Source organism: Canis lupus, chromosome 4 (assembly GCF_011100685.1).
Source record: "Canis lupus familiaris isolate Mischka breed German Shepherd chromosome 4, alternate assembly UU_Cfam_GSD_1.0, whole genome shotgun sequence".
In the NCBI taxonomy this organism is placed as follows: domain Eukaryota; kingdom Metazoa; phylum Chordata; class Mammalia; order Carnivora; family Canidae; genus Canis; species Canis lupus.
In genome coordinates this window covers 34,606,535-34,633,628 of record NC_049225.1, presented here as the reverse complement: position 1 = coordinate 34,633,628, position 27,094 = coordinate 34,606,535, and the positions used below count along the sequence as shown (strand labels likewise).

At 45.9% G+C, this 27,094-nt stretch overlaps 1 protein-coding gene across 3 annotated transcripts in view; it reads left to right on the top strand.

The window, feature by feature from the left end:
- The window catches only part of GRID1 (glutamate ionotropic receptor delta type subunit 1), a 639,335-nt gene that overhangs the window by 401,729 nt on the left and 210,512 nt on the right, over positions 1–27,094 (top strand). For 2 of the 3 annotated variants that reach the window (XM_038534515.1, XM_038534517.1), the window contains 2 exons: positions 8,699–8,755; positions 22,992–23,162. In XM_038534515.1, coding sequence (XP_038390443.1) covers positions 8,699–8,755; positions 22,992–23,162 — 228 coding nt within the window. The remainder of the gene's footprint in view (positions 1–8,698; positions 8,756–22,991; positions 23,163–27,094) is intronic. The other variant, XM_038534516.1, reaches the window with a different exon arrangement.

Below are 27,094 nucleotides of genomic sequence, written 5' to 3'. Positions count from 1 at the left end.
AAGGTGACTGATCCAAGAGGAAATTTTATTGTCTGGTACCGTTCTTTCACCCTTTTCAAAGCTCCATGGGGAGGGTATTTGGAGCTGCACAGATGGGTTTGGGATAGAACTGAGAGAGCAGTGATGGACAACTGTGTTTTAGTCTTTGGGAATGCACCACGGATACTTCTTTGACTCTTGGTAAACTGTTTTATTTCCTTCCTTGAATCTTATTTTCTTCATCTGCTCAATAGGGCTCGTCAAAGCTACCTCTTAGGACAGGTGTGAAGGTTAAGGACGGTAACTCACCTGAAGTGACCCATCACAGGGTCTGGCATATAGCAAGCGCTACTGGAAGATAGTTCCTCTTATTAACAAATCACTAATGTCCTGCAGGAAAGTTCATCTTTGGAATTTAATCAAGGAACTAGGTAACAGGTCAGTGCATGTCTTTATGAGGACTGCCAGGGGATGGAGGCATGGCTTGACCCTTCACTGGGGTGAACCTGAGTTGCAATATTTCTAACTGTGTGTTGGGCTTGCTGGGACCCTAGTTCTTCCTTTCAAACCCTTACGCCTCTTTTGAGACTCAGCCCAAATTACCCTCCCCTCACTTTGCAACACCTATGAATTTCTTCCATAACCTTTCTTTTTTCCAACACCCCAGAGAACTCAGGCTGTGATTCTTTCCTTGTCCTTAGCTTCTTCTCCCATGTCCTGTCTCCCTCCCGCAATTTGCAGCTCTTAACAACCTATAATTCGCTTATGATACTGTCCTGAACACCTGGGAGGCACTGGGCCGAAGCATGTGCTCATGGATCACTAACCTACAGTGAGGCGGTGCTTACAGGGGCCACTCCAGATCCCCTGCTGCTTGCAACCAACTTCAAGCTCCCTGCAGACAGAACAGCTCAGCCAAATCCCTGCCACTGACATGGAATCAGACTCCATGCTTTAGATGTGAATCAACTGGCCCCAACAAGCACATGGTTGTTTGTAGCATTTTGACAGAAGGATGCTTGGGAAAGAGAGTGTTGACACTTAGGAGTCTTACAAATGGCTTTAAATACTACATGCAGCAAACGTACCTGAAAACTGATGGATAGTGTTTACCCTTGTGCATTCCTATCCATCGCTCTTCCCGCAAATGGGTTCTGATGGATTCCGATGAGCTCACTGCTTGTGCCAGGAAGACCCTTTTATCTGTGCCTTCCACTCCGTTATCACACCTCCTCTGCCGTGCTGACTGGTCACCATGTGCCACACGGAGAGGTGAGAGTGAGCACGCGCGCATGCCGGGGCACCGCTGGGACTCCGGGCCCTGGGGGGCTCCCAGGCCATGTGCTTTCAGCCCCGGTAGGGAAGCGAGGTGGGCCCAGCGGTGCTCGGCGCCGAAACTTTGCGTGCAGGGTCCGTAAGCACGTTTTGGGGCTTTGGCTCTTTGTCCCACTGCCTAAGCCAGGGATGTCCGGGCACCGGGCCCACTGTCTCTGAGCTAGGAACCCCCAGTGAGGGCTGTCTGAGCCAGGTGAAGAACCCCAGGTGAGGATTGTCCACGCCAGGTGAAGAACTCCAGGTGAGGGCTGTCCAAGCCAGGTGAAGAACCCCAAGTGAGGGCTGTCCGAGCCAGATGAAGAACCCCCGGTGAGGGCTGCCCTGTTTTGGAAAGGGGAGCAGAGAGGGCCTTCACCTGGCAGCGGCGCCCAAGGATGGGGTTCTGCACCTTGCAGGCTGGCTCGTTGGCTGTGGAGCAATGAGGGCTGAGGAGCTGGGGCCACCTCGAGGGTGCCTGGCCCTCGGCCCCGCTCGGGCACGGATGGGGCTCCTGGGCCAGCACCACTGAGGAGCCCCCCTTGGGAGGCCAGTGGTGTCCTCACAGCCTCTGTTGCTCTGTGGCAGCGCAGAGCGGGGAGCCCAGGGGCCCTTCAGAGGTGGGGAGGCTTGCATCCAAGTACCTGCTGCAGGCCAGGCCCCACCTGGGATGCTTTGTGGACATTATTTCCAAACAAATTGAATTTATCCATGAAATCCCGCTTACAGGGGTGGCGGGAGATTTGAGCCCATCGTACTGGGATACCTGCCTCCTCGCTTTCACCAAGGTTTTGCAAAGGCCCCTGGATTTCTCAGTGTTAGGATTGATCATAGAACATCTCTGTACACAGATACTCCGGCGGTTCCAACGTACTTTGGGCCTCAAGCCTGGGCATGGGCATGGGATTGTGTTCTTTCCTGAGCCTGCAGGACCCCCATGTGCTGGGCTCAGCCTTCCTGAGTGAGTACCACCTGCTCCTCTCTGACACCCTACCTCGGATTAGCGTGTGTCAGGGGATGGGTAGACCCACAAACCCCTCTTCTGTCTCCTTTCCATCTCAACTGAAAGCTTCCCAGCTCAAGCCTCTGACCACTCCCATCCTCTGAGCCAGAAGCTTTGTAGCCGACATGATTGCAAGTCCACGTACCTGTAGAAAGAAAATATCTTGGGAGAAAGAAGAGCATAAAGTGTTGCTTATTTTTGTAGGTGTACATGGACACAGGCATGGTAGGAAGAGAGGGACAGGGATAGAAGGAAAGCAGTGGAAAATTCCTCTGGTTTTCTTTTTTTCCCTGATTCTTCTACAATAGTAAAACAAAATACAAACTAATATACTAATGAATTATCCTTTCCAAAGCCTTATATATGTAGTTTGTTTTGCCAAATTGAGGGTTCTCTGTTACGTTCAGCTCTGTAGCCTACTGTTTTCAATGAATAATGTACAATTCACATTTTATCATGTCAGTAACTGGCTCTTGGGATAATATTTGATGGTCTTGTAGTAGTCTGTCATTTGGAGGACTCATAGCTTATGCAAATCTTCATCTTTGGAAACTTAGGTTAGTTAGTGCTTCTTGTAAATGATGCTGCAACCAGCATATTTCCACCTACATCTGATGGATCTGGTTCCTAGTGATGGTAAAAAATATTGTTTCAAAGTATGGGAACTCTCAAAGAGCCTGAGCCCCTTTTATCAGAGCGCCTGTCTCATCCCACTCTTGCGTCTTGTGAATATGAATGTAATCGTTTTTCATCTTTGCCAATATTATAGATAAAAAGGCTCACCACATTGTGTTAATTTGTATCTCTTTGCTTATTAGCTAAGCCCAACACTTTGAACATTTATTTTTTTGATCATACCTGTTTCTAATTTTGTGACTTGTGCTTTGTGCAGATGTATTAGTCTTTTGTTATAGGACTGGATCCGTACAACAACCTTCTGAGAGGGATGGTTCACTAACGCCAGGAGTAGAGATTACAAACCTGATGGTCATGAAGGGTCTAAGGTATCACAACCGTATTAAGACAGGCCGGAATTTTGAGCTCAAGCTGATTTCGCTCAATGAGGTGCTTCCTCTGCGCCAGCCCAGTCCTACCTTAAAGGGAGATACATGTTCATTTATGCCTTCTAAAGGTCAAAATTTCTGCACCAAAGAAATCTTCCAATTCTTATATTGGATTAGATCATTTTAATTCCTGATTCAAAACTTAGTTTTACGACTTAAAGTGATAGAATTTTCTATTAACCTTGGTTAAGACCCAGAAAAGTCATGAAACTTTTTCTAACTTGTGTTCAATCGAAGGGAGTGAGCGGTGTCAATGGGCCCATGGAAGACACATAAAGGAGCTTTTATGACTCAACCCAAAGAGTCCTGTGTATGGCCCTGGCTCTGTGTTGTGGGATTCATCAATGGCCCCAGTGAAGCCCCTCCAGGAAGACTTGCAGTGAGGGAGCAAGCACGCTCCTTTCTCTTAGGGGGAGTGGAATCACATCCATGTAGATTGCCCCTCAAAGAAATGTTCCCCGCTAAATCCCCTTTCCTTCAGTTTTGACTCTTCTGGTTGTTTTGTTTTGATTTTTCTGTTTTTGGTTTTTTTGGTAGACTCCTTGTGGGTGAGACTTTTTCTCAAGAAACTCATTCTCAGCCATCCTCCTTGGCCAGTCTCCATGTGTACCAACTGCTTGACTATGGAATTTCATATCATTGAAGCTTGGTGCCCCCAAGGGAAATTCCAATTTAGCATAGTGGCTTAGTTTAATATAAAATGCTATTTCCTCTTCCAAATATTGGCTTCAAGAAGAGGGGTTTTATGATCCATTAGGTTTCTGTACCTCTGCTCCCATGCCACAGCCTAGGGATGCAAGTGCACCCAAGTGAAAAGTAGTCACAGCGATGAGCTGCTAAGCCTGGGAAGTGTGGTGACAATTAGGGGATGGTGTGGGCAGGCATCTAATTGGGCAATATTTTGGAGTGTAAGGTGCTAATATGTGAGGAAGGGCACAAAGAGCTTCTGCTACATCTGCTCCTACAAGGATTTTGACTTTTATTCTGAGCGAGCTGAGACACCACTGGAGCATTTTGAGCTGAGAACTGATGTAATCTGAGTTATGTTTTGGAAGAACCCTTAACTTCTGTGTTGAAAATATACTGTGGGCATCGGGGTGGGAAAAGACTGGAAAAAAAAGGGAAAAAAATTAAAAATTAGGGTCTTTAATTAGAGATGATGGTAACTTGGACCAGGGTGGTATGAGCAGAGGCAGTGAAATATGGTCAGATTCTGGAATTTTGAAGGCAAGGCTGACAGGCATTGCTGGACAAACTGATGTATACAGAGGGCAAATGACTAACCCAAGGGCAATCACCTAGCAAGTGTTTAAAGTAGAGGAAGGGAAAAGGAGGTTTTAGGATGTATGGGGGGGTGAGCAGTATTTTTATGGAGGGTGTGCTGGATTTGAACCAGGCAGTCTGGCTCTCGTGCATGCACTAATTATTTTACAAACTGAAATATCATTGACATTAAAAATGCTGCACAATTTGATGGGCTATGGTTTGGAGTTTTGACACATACACTTTGAGATTATTGCCACAGACAGGATAATGCACCTTTCTATTATCCACAAAAGATTTTTTTTATGCCCTTAAATAACCAGTTTCTCTCTCTCTGGCCAATCCCAAGTAAGCTCTGATCTGTTTTCTGTCACTGTAAATTACTTTGCATTTTCTAGGACTTTATATTAGCAGAATCAAACAAGACATATTCTTTTTTGTCTAGCTTTTTTCACTCCACATGATTCTGAGATGAATTCATGTTGTTACGTATACTGATGGTTAATTTTTCTATATTGTGTGAGGTAAAAGTTGAGATTGATTTTTATTTTATTTTGATTTATTTTTGTGCATGAATATTTAATTGTTCCAGCACCATTTGTTGAAAATAAATCTTCTTTCCCCTTTGGATCATTTGTCAAATATCAACTGGCCTTCAATGTTTGGATCTGTTCCTAGATTCTCCCTTCTGTTTCATTGACCTATGTGTCTATTTTCACACCAGTGCCACACTGTCTTTATAACTGTAGCTTTAGTCTTGAAATCAAGTGGAGTAAGTTTTCCACCTTTGTCTTCTTTAAAAATTTGCTTTTCCCCTCTACATCCTTCACATTTTCACAGGACTGGGACTAGAATGAGGCAAGCAAGGCACCTAAGGCACAAAATTTAAGGGGGAATTCGCCCTCCAGTGCTTCACCTTAGTTCAGCCCTACATTTCCATACAAACTTTAGAAAAAGACCTGCTAGGATTTTAATCCATTTGTATTGAATCTAGAGATAATTTGAGGGGGAATTGAGAGCTTCAGTGCTTTGAGTCTTCTGATCCATGAACAAGGCGTATCTTTTCACTTATGTATATCTTCCTTAATTATTTTTAGCAGTGTTCTGCAGTGTTAAATATACAGGTCTTGTTAAATTCATCCCTACGTTTCTGATATTTTTGATCAATTGAGAATGGTGCTGCTTTTTCAATTTAAGTTTATAATTGTTAGTTACTAGTGTGTAGAAAATACAAATGATTTTTGAACATTGACCTTGTATCTCACAACCTTGCTCACCTTACATATTAGTTCCAGTGGCTTTATTTTGTAGATTTACTGAGATTTGCTCTATAGGCAATCATGTCATCTGTGAATAAAGATGGTTCTGCTTCTCCCTTTCTAATCCAGATCTCTCTGATGTCTTTTTCTTGCCCTGTTGCACTGGCTAGAACCTCCAGCATAATGTGGGATAGAGTTAATAAGAGTGTACATCTCTTGCTTTTCCCCTGATATTAGGGGGATACATTCAACTTTCCACCTTCAATTAAGAGTTTACATATAGGTTGATCATAGATACTCTTAATCAGGTTGAAGAAGTTTTCCTTTATTCTTGGTTTACTGAGGGTTTTTCATAGAATTAGAAATTGGATTTTCTCAAATATTTTCTTATGCACCTATTGATATAGTCACATGGTTTTTCTTTTTTCCCCCCCTGTGGATATACAGTACCAAACAGATCCATTTTCAAGTGTGAGACCAACTCTTACAGTTCTGAGATGAACCCCACTTGATCATGATATTGCTGGGTTTTGTTTTGTGTTGTTGAATTTATACTTAACTAAACTATTGGCTAAGATATTTTAAGGAAGTTTTATATCTAAGTTCATGAGGGATGTTAGTTTGTAGTTTTCTTACCGTGTAAACTCTTTGTTTGGTTTTGTTATCAGGGTTGTGGTGGCCCCTTGGAATAAGAATGTGTTTCTTTCTCTTCAGTTTTCTGAAATGATTTGTATAGAATTGACATATCTTCCTTAAACATATGTAGAATTCACCAGTGAAGACATCTGGCTCTAGAGGTTTCCCTACCTGCCCACCCGTCTTCACCATAGGAGGACTTTTAATAACAGATCCAACTTCTTTAGTAGATACAAAGATATATAGATCTCTGCATATTGGATCTTTATCTTCTGGTTGCTTTTAAGATTTTTCTTTTTCTAAGCCTTCTTGACTCACTTTAACTTCTTTAGCTTCACTGCTATGTTTGTTGCCTTCTCACATCTGAGAGAAGATGCCAGCAAGGTGTGTACCTTTTTCTGTAATACGTCAGAAAATACCAGCTGTAGGTGGTTTTGGCAGACAATGGTCTTCACCCAAGGAAATCCCTGTTGTACAAAGTCTACCAGCATTTACCACTTTCTGTCAGAATCTTAAAAATTAGACCATCAAATCATTACATCATACATCTGAAACTTATATAATATGTTAATTATACCTCAGTAATAAAAAAAAAGAAAAAAAGATTTTTCTTTTTCTGATTGTGTGGTTGGGTGTGGTTGTCATCAAATTTAGAAATTGTTTGACCATTATTTCTTCCAATATTTTTTCTGTCCTTCCCTTTCTCTCTTCTCTTTCATGGACTTAAACGACATGTTTATTAGGTTGCTTGAATTGTTCCCCTGTGCACTAATGACTAATGCTCTGTTGTTTTTTTCCCAGTCTTTTATTTTTTTTCCCCCTCTGTGATTCATTTTGGGACTTTTTGTTTTGATACTTTCAGGTTCATTTATTTTTCCTCAAATCTGCTGTTGATTTTATCTAGAGTAATTTTCATCACAGACATTGCATATTTTATTTGTAGAAATTCAATTTGCGTCTTTTCTTTTTCTCCCTATCATGTACATACTTTGCTCTACATTCTTGAACATATGGTGTGTGTTTATACTATTTATAATATCTGTTTTAATGTCCTGTTCTACTAGTTCTGCCGGCTGTATTATTTCTGGGCCTGTTTCAATTGATTGATTCTTCTTCTCATAATAGAAGAGCATTTTCCTGTGTCTTTGCATGCCTGGTAATTTTAGATTAGATGCCAGACACTGAATTTTACATGGCCGAGTGCTTGATGCTTTCCTTCCTTTAACTACTTATCCCCCTACCTTTCTCCCCTTGAACAGAGTTATGTTACTTCGGAACATTTTGATTTTTTGAGCTTGCTCAGAAGCTTTGTTAGGTCAAAAACAGTTTTAGTCTGTTGCTAACCTGACCCATTATTGAGGATGATTAAGCCCTGATCCTTCTAGGTGGTCCTTTCCTTAGACTCTGGTAGTTATCTCACTCACTTGCACTAATCAATATGCAGCTAAAGACTCAAAGGGAACTTTCAATAGATTTCTGGAGGGCATTTTTTTTTGTTTTGTTTTTGTGTAGCTCTTTTTTCTCCATCATTCTGCCTTATGAATTGCAACTGTTGGCCTCCTCAAAACCCAAACTCTCTCTTCAACTCTTGGAGGCCATTAGGCTCCACCTAGGTTTCCTCTTCCTCTGCTGCAACCTGGAAAGTCTGTGAGCATTAAGTTCACGCTCACTTCATTTGTTTTTTGGGGTGGTGTCACTTTCAGCTATGCCTGTTGTCTGATACCTGAAAACTGCCCTTTCATATGTTTTATTTTTTTATTTAAGGTAAATGGTTAGACACCGAAGCTCCTTCCACAATTTGGCTATCGTGGCCATTGCTGCTATAAACATTGGGGTGCAGGTGTCCCGGCGTTTCATTGCATTTGTATCTTTGGGGTAAATCCCCAACAGTCCAACGAAAGATGAATGGATAAAGAAGATGTGGTTTATGTATACAATGGAATATTCCTCAGCTATTAGAAATGACAAATACCCACCATTTGCTTCAACGTGGATGGAACTGGAGGGTATCATGCTGAGTGAAGTAAGTCAGTCGGAGAAGGACAAACATTATATGCTTCTCATTCATTTGGGGAATATAAATAATAGTGAAAGGTAAATGGTTAGTTCAGTCCATCATGGTCAGATTTATACATTGACTAACATGCTCTCTATCTTCTGTTCTTCTGAATTTCTATTCTCAGATCTTTATACTTGGTTCTACACAACTGGATCCAGTTCAGATGCAAGAGCTTGATGTGGTAAACATGGGGCTGTAAACTTCAGAGCCATCCACTTCAGGGTCCTGGGTCACACAATTTTATTTTCATATCCTATTTGAAAAAATTTTTAAGTAATATTTCAGGATTTTAAATTATAATGCCATTAAAAATTATAATTTTCTGCCAATTCCTTGGGGATTAAAAAACCATGAAGTATTAATGTGAAACATAAGGTCTCATTTTCCTAGTAGTAGGGATAGTTGTGCACAAATAAAAGCAGATTTAAATATTCTCCTGAGACAAACAAATGGGTATTGCAAACAAAATAATTAAAGTGGTTAGTAGCAAGCAAGCAAATGAGTGCCATGAAGGATCAGCCACTATTATATTTATTTTTCTGTTTGAATATCTGCCTGGGAGTGAGCTGAAAATTGAAACCCTGATCAGCTTTTGAAAATTGAACAGCAGAATGAAGAGCATTGGCTTTATGTTGTAGAATTACTTTAGGTCAGAGTCTCAGATACTAAAATTTTTGAGGTTTACCTTTTTAGTGTGTGAAATTCCAAAGAACTCCTTCTCCCCTTTGCTCCATTTCTCTCTCCGTCCCTCTTTTCTTGTCTCTTTTCCTCCTTCACTCTTTTCTCCTTCTCTTTCTTTCTTCATAAGTATTTCCTAGGCCTGGTGCTCGATACTAGAGACCAGAGAATATGAGAGACACACCCCTCACCCTCAAGGAGCTGTGCTTGGTTCCAAGTCCAGCATATATGGAGCAATGATCAGCCCCTTCAGTTCCCTTCTGGTTCTGCAGGGAACACAGAATTTGCAGTGCCCCCACGTCTGAATCAGGGTTGTGGGTATACAAGAAAGGGCCAGAGGATCCTTACAGATATTGGGTCTGAGTAAATCAAGTTACCTTACTCAGTTCTTCAGACCCCCTTTCCAGGTGAATTATGTAGTGTTCTACTGGGACCATGAGGTTGCATGAAGGGCCACTTTTTTTACTATGACTGTAGAGCCTTATTACCTGGACAAGTCTTACTCAGACTCTGCCCTGAGCTGTTAAACTGTGTAGACACTACTCTATGGCCCTTCCCTCCGAATGGCAGACAAAGCTATGTTTAACTTGTGCTTACAGTTATTAGTGCTTTTAATACTCAGGCCCACACCTGCGAAGAATACATTTCAGGTCCAACTTAGAGCATATTTCAGGAATATCACATCTGAAGAAGGGAGGGTCAGGTTAGCAATCACTGAACAACTTCTGGGAATTGCTGTGCCCTGCCTTAGAGGTTCTGAGTGCCTTGGAATTAAGGGAAACTACCTGAGCAGAGGGGAGTGACATGAGGTGGTGGGAATGCAGAACTTACCAGGCCACAGGGAACAGGAAGGCCTAAAAAGATGGGGGCAGGGAAAAGAGGGAGGAAGGAAGAGTGAGATCCACGGGGGCGGGGAGAGGGGTGAAAATGGGAAAGGAGAAAGTGAAAGGAAGAGACATGAAAGAGAGGAGAGGAGAGAACGGGGTGTAAATCTCACAGACAGCCCACTCCAGCTCAGCCGTCATCCATAAATAACTCACAGCCAGAGGAGCTTTACCGACTGTCTCTCGTAAATGCTGGGGACATGTGTGGGTCCCCTAGCTCATTGGAGGGCAGATGTCCACCTTGTGCTCATGGTCAAATATAATAGAACACAATGTGGTGAAATAAAAACTCAATTAAATAAAATGGAATAAACAGGACACTAAACATGCAAAACCCAGAGGACATTTTTGGACAAGATAGCAGATTCTCCTGTGGAGGCGTTTCCCAGGATTGCACAGGAAGCCTGAGGGGACATGTGTTTCACCCTATGGCCCTGGCCAGGTGTAGGTCTTTAGGAAACAGAGCCAGCGGCTCACTGCTAGCTGGTCTGACGGGACCACTCAGGGGAATGGGCTGTGAGGGAGGAGGAAGAATTGGGGACAGCTCTGCCTCCTGTCCTCTGGGCAGCCCTGGGTAAAAAGGGCAGGCGACACACACTGGCTTTACTGTGAGCAGAACCCATTTGTGTCACTTACACAAATAAAAGAAGCCATACAAATCTCGAATAATGGGCCATTTGATTTAATGACAGGATGGTGGAGGCCTGATTTGATGTCTTGGCGGGGAGTCAAGTGAAAGCAGGGCCTCTTGGAGATGAGGAACGGGGAACAACCACGTGCGGACTGAGATGCTCGGGAGCCCCCTTAGGGGTTTGCATGGGGCTGCAGGGGCCTTGGGGTGGCAAAGGGCAGGAGGGGGGCTGCTCTGGCTTCCCCAGGGCTGTGCTGTGACAGCTGTTTTGCTGGACTTCAAAGGTTGTACGGAGAGCTTCAGCTTCTGAGTTAGAAGGATCAAGCGTGCTCACTGCGAAGCTCTCCACTAGACATGCTGAATCCCGTTGTATTAGAGTCACCGAATTAAGTCAGAGCCCCGGGGAGCGCTGTTACCCTTCGACAGCTGACACTCAGAGGAATCAAGTGCCTTGTCCAAGCCATACAGCCAGGAAGAGGAGAAGCCAGGACTGGAACGCAAACCCGTTGGACTCCAGATCCTCTCCTCCCTTCACCTCACTGCCTAGTATCTCAGACCAGCGCTTCCTAAAGTTGAGCCTGCCTAGGAGTCGAAGTGCAGACCTCGGTTAGCTAGGTCCAGGAGAAAGCCTGAGCTCTGCATTTTTTAAGAAACTCAGAGATGATGCTGATTCTCTTGGTGCATGGACCACACGCTGGGGAGCAAGGGCTTCTTCTATGGCAATTTTCTACATCTTGTGTAAAATAGGGAAACTCATGCAGACTCCATGAGTTTTCAGGGGATGATGAATGAGAAAGGGCATCTCTGTCCGTCTGAACCACCACTCAGAAAGTGCCCTCCTGCCACCTTCTGTGTCCTGGAGCTGTGACCAGCACCAAGCTTTGGCAGCTTCCTCCCACCCTCTCTTCCTCACCAGGATGTCCTGGTCTCCGCAGAGCCCTAGCTCACCTTGCCGTAAGCACTCCGTAGGGATCTGAGTGCAGCAGATATTCTAAAAAGCCTGTTGGCTTCAATGGGAGGAAATCTTCCATCATGACTTTATTGAATCTTCCTTATTTTTTCTCAGCTTCTCTCAAGCCAGCTTTGTCTGTGGAGTTTCCTTACTATCATCAACTTTAGATTACTGGCACCATGGTTGTTAGGAGGCAAATAAACTTTATTATTCCTCCAGAGATGGAATAATGCTGGTATCACACAGATGTTTGATAGATCTAGGTCCTTCTAAAGAATAAAAGGAAATGACTAATACTGTGATTACACAGCACTATATAAGTTTAGAGCCCTATATAAATGTTTAATAATATTTCCCCCTGATATCAGAAGGTTCAGACATTTTACTGAAGTGTTAAAGATCAGACAGGAACTTATTTGTGCATGCGTTTTGCATCAGATTTGCCCAAGTATATATTTAGAAAAAGGAGATCCTTTCCATTTTAATTGCTGTTTTGAAGATTTCTCCTCATTATGAAAATTTATCCTCTATGCTGCTCAAACAGACATGGAGTAAGACTTCTGCAGTGAGTGTCTCTGTTTTAAACAAAAATTTCCAAGAGGCGTAAAAGATACAGGGAATGGTATTATGAACACTCACGTGTCCACTGTTCAAATTTTGCCGTAATTGAGATCTCAATTTTTAAGAAGCTGACCATTTCAGATATAATTGAAGTCTGCTCTGTACCCACTTACATTAAGTCCCATTAAATTCTGTGTCAGTCAGGTTGTTTTTTACTACAAGTAACAGTAAAATATGAATCCGATTTCCATCAGTGATCTGAGGGCGTATCATCTCACCTTAGCGAAGGCCTGGAGGTAGGTCGGGAGATCACAGGGCAGGGTGATTCAGCGGCTAACTAGTCTCCCTGGGGATCCCTGGGCTGTCTGCTGTGTTCAGTATGCTCAGCCTGCCATCACGGGGAATTTCCCATGACTCAAGCCTCCAGAGGCATGAAAGGTGCTATGTTTTCGTGGTGGTCATCTTAGGATTGAGCAGACCTTCTCAGAATCCCTCAAGGAGAACCCCTTCATACCTCAACAAACAGAGATGGAGTCATGAACCTTCTCCTAGAAGTCCCTAGAGTGGTCGGACCACTTGGCTCAGACCAAGCAAGATGCCCCACGGTTCTGAGTCCAGAGGTCTTTTCCTGCCACTTCAAATCCCAACGTGGAGGGAAGGGCATCTGTTCACACTGGGTTATGCCAGCATAGAAGAGGAGGGATAAGGCTGGCAGGCAGGTAGGCAGCAAATCTATTTGCTGGCCCGCTCTGTTTCCACAGTGTCCACCACTCTCCTGAAGCTGACGTATGTCCTTCACATCTGTTTTTACTGTTGTGCGTATCTCTACTATAAAAGTCCTGCATTTGAGGTGTCATTCTGCAACTTGCTCCGCCTTTCCTTCCTTTCTTGTCTGTTTTCCTTGCCTCTAGTATCCACATGCTGCAGGTGGTGATGTCGTAGTACTGTAGGTGTATTCAGTGATTTTCGTAGCTGCACAGTAGTTCCTCACATAAATCTCATTGTCACCTAGGAGGCCCAAGTGGAAGTGAGGAAGAAGCAGCTGAGTCGGATAGACATGAAGACTCTTGTGTCTCTCAATTATCCTGTTGTTGTTGTCCTCATTGTTTTCATTCTTCTCGTAGTTAGCAATAAGGAGAACTTTCAAAATTGTTACTAGCTTCAATATCAGTTGTTTGCTAGCTTTTTGGGGTCAAAGGCTTCTTTGAAAATCAAATAGAGCTCATGGGCTTTCTCCACAGGAAAAGGCACACATACTTGTATACTTAACATTTTTTTTTTTTTAATGGTGAGCCCCCCTGAAGCCAGCCAGAGACCCTGGCTGAAGACACACATGGCCTCTGAATGGAGGTAATCAGGTCTTATTCTGTTCCATGTTGTGCTCTTTAAGAAGGACAGTTTTGCTTTCAACCAGTGGATTAAATAACACCTGAAAGGATGTGAGGATTCGCTTTTCTTTAGAACTTTTCTGATTTTTCTTTAGTCTTAGTTGTGTGTACAGGGAAATTTGTAGAGGTTTCCTGATAATTTATTTGACTCAAAATGAACATGGTCTAAGTGCATGTGTTCAGTACAAAATTAGAGGGAGTGGGTATTTTTATTATTCCATCTCATGTTTGGTTCTTTTCATAGAAATCTTCCTTTTAGTATGCTGCAAGGCATAAGAGTCTCCCCCCACCCTCGCCCCATCCCGATGTCTAGAAGAATGGATATTTCCTGGGAATTCTATCCCTGTTTTCTTCTCTACTTGTTTTAGTTGTTACAATATTTTTGTTATCAAACTACAAGCATTTCTTACATTGAAAAAGGATTCAGTGGTACTTTGCCATCACTCTGTTCCAATCTCATCAGTCAACCTGTGCTGTAGGTTCTGCATTTCAGCTATCTAAAGATGATCCATTTGCAACAACCCTAGTCCAAGACACCATCATCTTTCACAGAGATGGTCTTTTGAGTGAGCAGTATTGATGAGAAAGGATTTATGGGGGGGTGGGTAGCTATTAGATTGTAGGATTGCAAGGTAACAGAATATTTTAGGGGAGATAGTCCTGGAGCAACAGACAAAATAATTTGGAACCTGTAGAATATTTACCTTTTTGGAAACACAACTGGGAGATAATTAATTGAAGAATGCAATTGGGATTTGACCAAATGGAGAAGATTGTCTTCTCTTGGGCCCCTCAGAGATAGCTTTCCTTCTAACATTAATGACAGTGAACTTAGGGAAAGGCAGTAAAATAAAGCAAATAGAAATTGTAGCACAATCACTAAAGTTTAGTCAAACAGCCAACACATAAGAGGAGTTTGGGAGGTGGGTGTGTGTCCCAGGAAAAGAGTGGGGCATATGCTAAAGAAAGAAAATTCCATATAAAAGGATTAGTGGTATGTCTTTATGGAAGAATAATTAGCCTGAATGACACTCCCAGAAGGAGACCTAGAAAATCTGGGTAGAATATTCTTTAAAAATATTTTTAAATGGATCACTTAGCAGTCAAAAGTAATGTCCACAGAGGCCAAATATAAAGTGAATACTGAAACTTTGGGAAATACAGGAGCTTCAGATTTAGTTTTTGCCTTGAATCTATTGCCCAAACTGTGGGAACTTTGAGCTTTTGTTCTTCTGTCTGTGTGGGGCATGGAACACATGAAATCAATGTAAGAACCAATCAGATGTGGGGCTTAGTGAGAGATTTTATTATAAAGCTGGAAACTCAGATCCTCGATATAAAGGTTAACTAGAAATGAACTCACTGTGCAGAAGAGAATAGCATGGAAAATGTTCTGTCTTAGTCTTGGAGTTGCATGGAAGGGGTAAATTTTCTCGAGAATTGATGAGCCCAATGCAGGTTTGTGACCCAAGTCATACCAACTGTGGTGCCTAATGAAGCTCAGAGGAAAGTTTAATATTAATGTCTGGGGTTATAGATTGGTAGTGCTCCTAGGTAGGCTGTAGGAGCGAGCATAAATATTTCCTGAAGTAATGCAAATTTGAGTCAGATTTCAAGGAATTCATAAGGAAGTTTTGAGGGAAATAAGATTATACACACAAGAAAGGGAAGGAAGGAAAGAAAAAGAAAGAAAGAATAGAGGGAGGGAGGGAGGGAGGAAAGGAGGGAGGGAGGGAGGGAGGGAGGGAGGGAGGAAGGAAGGAAGGAAACCACCATGAGTGAGAACTAGGGGGCCGGTGGGGGTGGGGACGGTTTAATCAGATCTGAAATGAACTGTAGATTTTAAAATGATCTGACATAAACTATTAAATAAATATGCTTATATATGTTAAAAGAATAAAGAGATGCTGGAAAATATAAGCAAAAAATAAAAGCCATTTAAAATTGAAGTGGAATTGAGAAATAAATGCCTTCAGGCAATTAAAAACCTAATCACTGAAGTTAAAAAATTTAAAGGATTAATTAACTATCAAAGTGGATACATATATAAAGAATTGGTGAATAGGAAAATGTGGAGAGGTTATATAGAAGGCAGCCCAGAGATATAAAGAGATGGAGACTATGAAAGGGAGATGAAAGCACATGGAAGAGAGATGAGAATATTGGATTTCTAGGAGGAAATAGGAGATGATGGGGAAGAAATAATATGAAAGGGTAGTATGGTCTAGAATTCTCTGAAATTACTGAAGGAAACCAAACCCCAGATCTAGGAGGCCACAGGATAAAAATAAAAGCTGCATACCTAGAGACCTCATTGGCCTGATACCACAGAATACCAAAGACAAAGAAAAATCTAGAGAGCATCCAGGGAGAAAACACAGGTCTCCTTCAAAGAAATGGCAGTTAAACGGATTCCTAATATCTGGAGTTAGTAGGCTGGATAATGGTGCACAAAGATATCTAGGGCCTAATCCCTGGACACTGTGTTACCTTATATAGCAGAAGAGATTTTGCAGAAGTGATTAAGTTAATGAGATGGAGAGATTATCTTGGGTTATCTGGGTGGGCGCTTGAAATGCAATTTCAAGTGTCCTTGTGAAAGGAAGCAAAGGGAGATTTAAGAGAAGAGGAGGAATATGCCGCAGAGGAAGAGATTAGAGTGATGTGATGATAAGCCAAGATGTGCTGGCATTCACCAGAAGCTGTGAGAGGCAGGAGCATCTCCCCTAGAGCCTCTGGAAGCTGCGCATCCCTGCCAAAGTCGGGTTCCAGCCTAGTGAGGGACATCAGGCTTCCGGCCTTCAGAACTGTGGCGGAGTGCAGTTCTGTCCTAAGCCGCCCAGCCTGTGATGATTTGTTACTGCCGCCAGAGGAAGTTGACGTAGCGAACAGAAATGGAAGCCGGGAGCCAATGTCATAGTAAATTCAGTGTGCTAAGAGCAAGTAGGAGTCAATTTAGACTTTTATCTTTCAAGAGTAAGACTTAAAAAAAGACACTTTCCAGCATAGAAAACTGAGTGTATGACTCACAAAATGACATTAAAGGAAATTCTAAATGATGTACGTCAGAAGTACTTCTGTCAGATTTGAGTTCAGAAAAGAATGCCTAACAAATGCATTGATAAATATCGGTTAAATGGAAAGCTACTGACTGTATAAAGAAATGGGAGTTATATGTAATAGGAAGGGCCCACAGAAAGATAGAATTAAAATACTGGATATTATTATCACATTAGTTGGGATGATGGTGATTAGAAATAAATGTTGGAGGAGAGAGTAAGAATACTGATTGACTTCATGCCTTATTTAGTATGCATTTTGAAATATCTAAGATAGCCAAGAAAAGAATAATGTGGAGAGCCTAACTTCTGAAAGAGGGTAAAATAATGAAAATAGGAAGAATAGTCATTCCATGGGGGAGTGAAGAAGGAGAAAAAAAAGAAATAGGAAGATGTGTAATATGAATAATAGGATAGAAGTCAAAGTAAATGTAAGTAATCATAGTCCAATATAAATAGATTAAGATTTCTACTAAAAAGTCAAAGATGAATGTAAAAACACGTAGTATATTTTGCTTCTAATAGACTCCAACTAAAGTGTGAGACAGAGAAAGATGGAATCGCAAAGAGGCAGAAGAAGTTAGAGCAAGCAGCTAGTAACCAAAATAAAAGTGGTGTCGCTGTGTTAATATTGGATACAATACACGAGGAGGCAGGAGGAGTTACTAGAACTAAGGAGGTTATCTAAATAATGGTAAAAGACTCAATCCAGGAAGGCATTATAGTTTTCCATGTATATGTACCTAATAAAACACTGAAAATATGTTTTTTTTAATTTTTGAAAATATAGGCTGAATTCAGACAGAAATAGACTAATTCCTAAGCTAACGGACCTAAAAGTAGGCCACTGAAACCTACAGCAATGGGACAGTTAACGCACATGAAACATTCAGGCACACTGACCACATGATAAGCCACAAAGCAAAGCTCAACACATTTTAAAGGATTAGCTTTATACAATCTATATTCTCAGGTCACAGTGCATTCAAGTTAGAAATCAATAGGAAGATACTAAGAAGAATACGCTCGTGTTAGGAAATTTTTGAAAAATCCCTAGTAAAGTACTTATGGGTCAAAAATAAATCAAAATAGGATTTTAAAAAGAGTGATACAATTTATATGTATAACCTGTGGGACACCGCTAAAGCAAGGTTTGGGTGTAGATTGATTGTCTTCATTATTTTTCTAGAAAAGACAAAAGGTGTAAGATTCCACCGCTGAGCTTCATACCTAAAAAGTTGGAAAAATAGCTACTTAATAAAGTCAAAGACAATAGAAAAACAATGAAGAGTAGAAATTAATGAAATAGAAAACCATGGAAACTCATAAAACAGTACCAGTTAAGCCAAAACTTACTTATTAAAAAGAATTTAGGGGTGCTTGGGTGGCTCAGTTGGTTGGGTGTCTGACTCTTGATGTTGGCTTGGGTAGTGGTCCTGGGGTCATGGGATCAAGCCCTGTGTTGGGCTCTGCGATCTGGGCAAAGTCTGCTTGGGATTCTCTCTCTCACTCTCCCATTGCCCCCCACCTCTGCTTTCCTCTCTCTCAAGTGAATTAAAAAAAAATTATTAAATAAACTTTTAGCATCAAAGTAAGAGAGAGGGCACAAATCATGTTGTTCTCAGTGGATGAGCTCACACAGCTTTAGATGCATCAGAGAGAGAGAAGTAGAGAGACATTGTGAAAAACATATTCCAATCAACTAGAAAGTTTGAACAACATGGCTGAATTTTTAGAAGAAAAAAGTGACTTAGGGCAAAGAAGGAGAAACAAGCAAAATCCCTATATTAAAAAAAGGAAATTTAATCAGGTAATAAGAGAGAACACCAGGTTAGATGAGTTTATAGGCCAATTCTACCAAACATTCTAGAAAGTGGAGAAGATATTTATGACATGTGACAAAGAATCACCCAGAATTTTTTTTTTTAAAACGTTCCCACAAATCTAAATGCAAGAGACCCAGCCCAATGGAAACTGGACAAAAAGACAAATACAAGAGGAAACACAAATGATTCAGTTATATGAAAGCTATTTAACCATATTAAGAATTAGAGAAGTGGAATTAAAATCCAGTAATGAGGGGATCCCTGGATGGCTCAGCGGCTTAGTGCCTGCCTTCGGCCCAGGGTGTGGTCCTAGAGTCCCGGAATTGAGTCCTGCATCAGGCTCCCCGCATGGAGCCTGCTTCTCCCTCTGCCTGTGTCTCTGCCTCTCTCTTTGTGTGTCTCCCATGAATAAATAAATAAATTAAAAAAAATCCAGTGATGCAATTCCTACTCAACAGGGTGACAGACAAAATGTTAGGTACCAGCAGGGCTGCAGGGGCTCTCTTTACAACACAAGATCATAAATTGGTGCAATTACTTTGGAAATTTGGACATGTCCACATTCTCCTATTGAGGAATTCTAATTCTAGGTGTATACCCTAGAGAAATTCTTACACAGTGCACCAACACATGTGCCCAAGAAGAACGTGTGCAGAAGCTTCATAATAGCAAACAAACACGTTCCGATGGTAAGGAGCACTAGGGTAAATAAATGGCGGCCTAGTCATACAGGGTGCAGTTGTGAAAACAAGTAAGCTAATCTGCACCCATCACCGTGAACAGATTACAAAAAATGGTAAACCAGTGGGTTTTAGATGTTCACGAGCATTGGGATTATCTAGAGGGCTCACGGAGAACACCGGCTTCGCTTGTCAAAGTGGGACACGGCTGACCTCTGTAGGGTATCGAGTTCCCGAGGAGATGCAGATACACCACAAAGTTTGTGAACCACTGCGTTAACACACAATTGCGGGGGGCGGGGGATATGCAGAGATTCAGCTTGCACAAAGCTGAACAATATATGTAAGACAAAGTTATACATTATTGGGGCTACACACGTAAGCCGGAGCATGACATTTAGCCGCTGGCAAGGAGGAAGGGGCGAGCATCTGGGGAGGAGGCTTCCAACCAAGAGGCAGGATACACTTTATTTCTTAGCTGGGCAGAAGGCACACTGATCATTTTATGATTCATACTTAGGTTTGTGCCTAAGACCTACTCCACAGTAGAAGCTTACAAAGTCATAAAAGCAAGATTTATTTCCAGCCCGTGCATCCCAGTGGGCATCTGGGTGGGACACGTAATTGCTGCCATGGCCGACTTGCAGACTTGGGTGAGGGGGGTGCAGGTCACGCGGTGTATGCACATTGTCTTTCCTCTGCTGCTCATCAGCAGCACTGTCTGGAAGGCGTGTTCTACTGGGGCAAAGGGCGAGCTGGTTTCCCAGGTGGGTTGTAGACATTGGCTGCTCCATGGGGAGGCCCATAGGTTGGATGTCTTCACATCAGTCTGGGGCTGACCCGGGGTGAAGCCCGGAGGCAGTGCCTGACAGCAGCAAGTAGGGAGTGGGTGGATCCCTGGGGGTCGCCCTGTGCCACTGAAGGGACCCCGGGGGGACCAACGGCACAGGAGAGGGCCCGGCACAGAGCTACTGGAATTGACTGATGATGCCGGGTGGCAATTTTTGGAGGGGAAGGACACATCCCTCGGAGGAGAGGTGACCCTTTTCGTTGCTCCCCTCCCCCCAAGGGATCTAGGGGAATTGTTTCCATGGATTCTTAGATTCTGGGCAACTGTCTCTGTAACGGACATTAAGGATGGACCCAGAAGTGCAGGGAGGCTGGGAGGAGTGTGCTGGGAGGCGGGGTGTGTGCTGTGACCCCGAGTGATGGAGGAGAACCGGGCCAGAGGAGACGGGATCTGCAGACGCCATCACTAATGTAGCTCGTGGGTTGGGTTGAGCTGTTCCAGGTTTGCAAGGGGTTCTGGGCAGGCAGGATGAAGGGTAGTATAAGGCCCACAGCAGCTGGGGGCAGCCCCCCACCCCCTTACGTGGTGGCTGCCCTTGGCTCCCTTAGCCTCTCCCCCCAGGTTCTGCTGCAGCTTGCTGGGGAAGGTGATGGGCGTGCTTTCCAGAGAGGTACCATGCGCCCATAAGTCAGGCTCTCCGCAAGCCCGGGGGTCCTGCGCGGGGTGCAGTGGGCAGTGCGCAGTCCGCTGACCAGCCGGGACGTTGAGAATGTGGGAGGGGTTTAACAAGAGAGCATATCTAGTGGTCCTGCCATTAAGGAGTCAGGGAGGAAAACCAAAGGTAGGTGACCCCCCCACTTCTCCACAGTGCGTGGGCTCTGATTAACCCTCTTGCGTGGAATTGAACTGACCTCATGGTTTTTCGAGATAAAATCCGCTACATTCCTTGTCCAAGGAGTGCCACCGCCTTCGTCGTCGCTGCTCCCTACCACCCTACCGACCGTCAGGCCACAGGTGATTTCGCTCAACCCGCTGTCGTGTGCTCAGGGCCGCTGAGAGCAGAGCCCAAGCATCCTGCTCACTGGGGAGCCCCACGGTGGGAACACTTCGCGGTTGTCCCACCTCTGGCCTGTTGATCCCCATCCAACAAACCATCTTCCTTGAAACAGTCTTTTGTTTGAAATACAAAGTTTAGTGGTTCAAACCCAGATTCACGTTAATTCTTTTGAGATCACTGTGAGTCTGCCCCCTTGGGGACTAGCCGTCATCCCAAAGGGCTGCAAGGCTTCGTGTCCTACTCCTCCGGGCCGGCCCGGGGCGTCAGGCTCCTGGGACAGTCCTGGCCTCGGTGGCGGCCACAGCACACTCTGCTGTGGCCTCCGCGGCTTGAACCGCGGCCGTGGTCGCCGTCCCAGCTCCCTTCAGGACCACTCCACTGCCCCTAAGCTGGGCCGTGTGGTCTGCAAGCAGGAGGATTTACGACCTATTCTAAGGCCTAGTGACCCTGACTTGGCGCCAACCACCGGTGTAGATGCGCTTGGCAAATGAGAGCCTCTTCTGGCCAGCCCGGGCCTGGCTCCGCCTCTAAAGCCCTTGATTTCTGTTAGTCCGGATTTTCTGTCACTCCTGTGTCGCGCCTGGCCTGGAAGCCGTTTTGTTACTTCCCTGTCGCCTCGCATCTCCCCACAGCAAGCTTGCAGCCCCAGGTTGGGAAGGCCCGGCGGTGGCTGCCCTGCCTCCCAGCCTGCAGGTGTAGGAGCCCGTCCCGCACCCCGGGTGGCTCCCCCTCTCTGCTGGGGCCTCAGGTCAGAGGGGCCCAACTTCCTGGGCCTCCCCCCTGCCCCCCAAAAGCCCGCGCCCCAGGCTGGGCCCGTCCCCAGGCTCGGCTTCAGGGCTGCTTCTCGTGGAAGCCGCCTCAGCCTGCAGGGAGCTCCCGGTGGCCTGCTGCCTCCTCCATTTCCAAGCCTGCGAGTGCTCAGGAAAATGGGGCAATGGTAGGATTTGCCTCATGGAATTCCTGGAGCGTGGGAACCAAAGGAGGTAACGTGTGCAGAGAGCTTAAAGCACGTCCACGTGGAAGCACAATGGTTCGGTTTCCTTGGCTCCTAGATCTCCCGTGGCAGTGCTCAGCACCTTTCATCTAGGAAGGCCTCGAACTTTCCTGGGTGGGATTAGGCCTGACTCCTTCAAGGCCATGTCTGCAGAGCTTGAGACAAAACAAACCACACAGAGGCAGCCCGTGTGGCTCAGGGGTTTATGCCGCCTTCAGCCCAGGGCGTGATCCTGGAGACTCGGGATCAAGTCCCGCGTCAGGCTCCCTCCCTCTGCCTCTGTCTCTCTCTCTCTCTCTCTTTCTCTCTTTCTCTCTGTTTCTCATTAATAAATAAATAAAATCTTTTTTAAAAAACAAAACAAACCACACAGGAGATGTTGGGTAGGTTTCTGTGCAATGAATGAATGAATGAATGAGTGGATTTAGTTTCAGAATTTGTATGTAGATCTGAAAAAAAAAAAAGCAGCAAATCTAGTTATTAAAGGCTTAAGGGAAACACTGCATTTTGGTCAATGTCAGAGAAAACCAGCATTGTTGCTCTCAGCTAGAGAGAAAATTGGGAAAATTTCCTTTTCCCAATAGGAAACTTAGCTTTTACTCCCCACCCCAATGTCTACCCTGGCATTCGATGGTTCTTGAGCTTGACCCTGTGGAAGCCAATACATCAATGGTTTGGCTGCAGACATTTTTTTTTTTTTTTCTGGATTTCAGGAAAGCTGCTGAATAGTCCTGTTTGGATTTTAGGGTTAGCAAGTGTCATTTATGACCAACTGACGCACCGTGTGACCTGGGCCCCATCCCTTGACCCCTTTGGCACCAGCTCTTCGGGCCGGTGGCCCTCGGTAGCTCCCGGGGGGCCTTCTGCAGACGTAGTTCATGAGCCAATGGTAAGCATCGGTGTGGTTGTCTTCCCAGGAAATCAGCGACCCGGAGATCCTGGATCTGGTGCACAGCGCCCTGGGCAGGATGACCGTGGTCCGGCAGATTTTCCCGTCTGCAAAGGACAACCAGAAATGCATGAGGAACAACCACCGCATCTCCTCCCTGCTCTGTGACCCCCAGGAAGGCTACCTCCAGATGCTGCAGGTCAGTGCTTCCCTCCTGAGCTCCCTCCAGAAGGAGGTCTCGCCGGTGCCCTTGGCCCGCTGCGGGCGACGGGAGAAGCGTCGGCTGAGTGCCGTTGCCTCTGACTTTAATTACTGGAACCCTGTCATTTGCTGAAATTGAAACCGGTCGGCTGGTCAGTGCCTCCGAGCAGCATTAGCAGGCAGTTATGCCTGTTGCCAGCAGACGGGGCATATTAGCTCACTGGGTGCCTCTTGTATTTAAAAGTTACGTGTTCAGGGGGAAGGAGATGAGATCACCGTCTCTGCGGGTCTGTGCTGGCTGCTCTGTGGGTGGCGGGTTCCCCGGCAGGATGGGGGATGGAGCTTTCCTATGGGGACTCATCACTTTGAACCTGTGTCAGGGTCATCCCCGTAGGAAGGCGATCATGTGGACGTAGCTCTCGTGCAACAACTAGGGCCGGTCCTGGCTCATCTCTGAGCGCTGCGGCTTCGCTCGACCCCACGCTGCTGGAGTCCCGGCTGGGCAGGGAGAGGCCAGCGGGTGGAGAGGACAGGGCCCGCTGTTGCGCTCTTTGCAAGGCAACAGGTAGTGAGTGTTCCCAGACAGTGCTTCTCCCGCATCTCACGCCGCCCTGTGTGCGACCCGCGTCACCTTCTCTTGGGACTAAGAGGTGCAGTCGTGAGCCCATCAAGAGAGGTGGTTTTCTCTCTGGATGAAGCACACTGGAGACTGGCCATTGGCAGATCAGAACCCACTTCTCCGTTAAAAATATTGTGCATAAGAAAACCATCATTGGGAGGCCCCCGGGGGGCTCAGTTGGTTACGCGTCTGACTCTTGGCTTTGGCTCAGGTCACGACCACACGGCTGTGGGGTGGAGCCCCAGTGGGGCTCTGTGCTCAGTGCAAAGTCCACCTCAGATTCTCTCTGCCTCCCTCTCACTCGCGCAAGCTCTCAGTCTCTCTCTTTCTCAAATAAATAAAATCCTTAAGGGAAACCCAAAAAACGTTCTTTGATGCTTGGTGGGTGACACAGAGCAGAAGGAAGTTTCTCCTAATGGAGTTTGCAAAAATTGCCCAGAAGTTTGTGCATGTGGTAAGCTTGCCACCCGGCACTTGAAAATCACCAGCCCTTCTTTAGCGAGCCGGGCATGAGGCGTGGAAACCAGGGTTTGGGACAGAGATGGGCTGTATCTGCCTCCCGAGTGTCCGTTCCATCCTAGGACACTTTGGTGTTACCTCCTCGGGGCCACACATCCTGGGGAGCAGACTGTTGGAGTCTCCGGAGTGGCCTGGGTACCCGCGTAACTCCCCACAGCATCACATCCGGTCTAGGATCTTATGTCTAGGGAAGGAAGAAGGAAACATCCTGGGACAGGAGGGGGACCCTGACACTCCCGGTGTGGCCAGACCCCAAGAGGATCGCACTCCCAGGCAGGTCTCCCCAGGCCGTCTCACCTTGACGGCTCATCCCTCTCCCGCCCCGCCCCCACCTGGCCCCACCATCGCATCAGCTTCTCCAGTCCTTGCCAGCTTGTCTGTACTCTTTCTCCCTGAGGAGCGCGGGGCCCTTCCACAGCACACTAGTTAGGGTAGCCGCAGCAGGGCAGGGTCAGGACTAGTTAGGGTAGTCAGGACTAGTTAGGGTAGCCGTCGCAGGGCAGTAACAAGCAATAGAAACCGCAGCAGAAGAGCCACATCGCCGGGTTCAAGTCCCTGGAACTGCAGCTACTAATGAAGTATATAATCACGATTATTTATTTGTCACCTAGTTCCCAGCCTCCTGTCCTGTAACCTGGCAGGGTCGTGCCCGCCCCTTAGAGACGTGCGATCCTTGCACGCAGGGGCACACGGAAGGTGTCTAGAGAGGACGGAACTATTCACCGTGTCACTACGGGAGGCACTGCGGTGCGTTCAGCTTCTGTGGAGAGGCCGCCGCGGTCGCCTGGGTCTTGCTGAGCACGCTGTCTGGGGACGTCCCAGCCCCTCTCAGGGCTTCGTACCACTTACTGACCCCGGCCCCCCCGCCCCCACGGGCTGCTCTGTTGGGGGAGGCCGTGTCCCGAGACCGCTTAGCCCCCGTTGCAGACCCCGCTCCTCGCACACCCTCCCTGAGGACTGTGGGGGAGGATCTGTTAATAGTGCAGGTCTTCCCACCACTTTAAGTGTTTCTAGAAGTCTCTTTATGTATCGATACATAAAGCACTTTATTAAAGGAATCTGTCTGCATTTGCTGCCTCTGCCTGGAGCGGGTGTGGCGAGAGGGGACTGGGGATCACTTCCTCGTCCCGCCCCTCCACCCCCTCCATGCAGGGGCAGCTCCTCATTCATCTCATTTACAAGCCATTCTCTTCCAGCTTCCTCAGTAGCTATCACTGCGTCTTTATTTCTTAATGACACTAGAGAAGACAAACTAATTTCTACTAGCCTCTAGCTGTGAGATTTATCGAGAAGGCGCTAACATGTTTAGAACAACTAACTCAAGAAAAAAATAAAACATTTGTGTCATGGATTATTAACTTTGTCTTGATGGAATTAATGAAAATCCTTTTGGAAATGGAGCTCTCAAGTCCATCTTTCAGTTCTTCCCGCAGACAGCTGCTCTTGGGACAATAACTCTGGGTTAGAAGCCTTCCTGAGGGTCATCATGAATCGTCTCTCCCTTGGCTTCTCCACTGAGCTGGTCTCAGAAACTCCATCGTCTTCTATTAGGCCTGTGGTCAGGGCTTTCTGTGCCCCAAAGCCAAGCCAGCAGTCTCACAGCAAATCAGTCTGGTTCCCACTTAGTACAAAGAAAGCCCCTTGGAGGAGAAAATACCTCGGTCAGTGAGTTCTCATGGCTCCGAGCGCCTTGCTTGCCAGTGTGCTGTTGTTTATTTTCCCCTACAAAGTGCCATCTCATTTGGGTGTTTGTCATTCTTGTTTTCCTGACAAGTGGGCCCAGGGCTCGTCTGACTCGGCCAGTAATGGAAGTGATACCCGGTGTCTGAAAACCTCGAGACTTGGCTGCGATTGTGCGGGCGGCCTTGCTTGGAGGAGCGTCTGTAAGGCCCTCGGTCTTCAGAACCACACAGTCCGGTGACTCCGGGGCTGCCAGCCAAGTAACAGACACGTGGGCATGCTGCCACCCCAGTTAGTCACACGGGCTCCCCAAGGGGGACAGGCACGTGATGTAAGTGGTATCTTCTGGTCCCCATGGAGCCTGGTCCTTGAATTAAGCTGTGGGGCCCAAGGCCACATACTAGTATGAAATGCTCCCTCAGGTTGGAATTTCTCCTCTGTGCATTTAAAAGTGGTTGCACGGCTTGATAGATGTGACCACTCTTCCCTCGCTCCGTCTATTAAAACATTTCAAACCTCCCCCTTCCCAGCTATTCCTAGTTCTTCAGGGCTTTCTGTATTATTCTCTGGCTACAAGTTGTTTGTCACCCTGCCAGGATAGTCCTTTACTCTGGGCAACAGCCACCCCACGCCACAGCTACCTTGGGCTTCATGTCGCTTGCCCTGGTTTCCTTCTTTTTTTAAAAAATTTTACCCTAAATGTTCCGATGGAATGTGCAGCCACTGTCAGTCCTGAGGCGCGACGGGAGCGGGGTCGTCGCTGCCTTCGTCGGAGCTGGTTGCGCCCCGGTCTCTGGCCGAGCCTGGCTGCCATCGTGGCCGCGCACAGTTGGCGGCCGGGGAGCCCCAGGCATGCAGCGTGCACCTGCACCCTGCCCACTGTGCACACCGGGCCCTCGGACTCTGTGGGAGCAGGGCCCCTCACGGGACAGGCAGGCGGGCAGCAGTCCGCCCAAAGGCCTCGCCGGAGTGACCTCTCTGGCTGCGACAGCCGGGCGTCAGCGTGTCCTCCCAGGCGGACCCTCCGCTGGCTGCTTGTCTGACATTGCTGGATGACCAGAGCCGTTGAGGACATGGTCGGAGGTCAGTCCCTTGGCTTGATGAGCGATGGA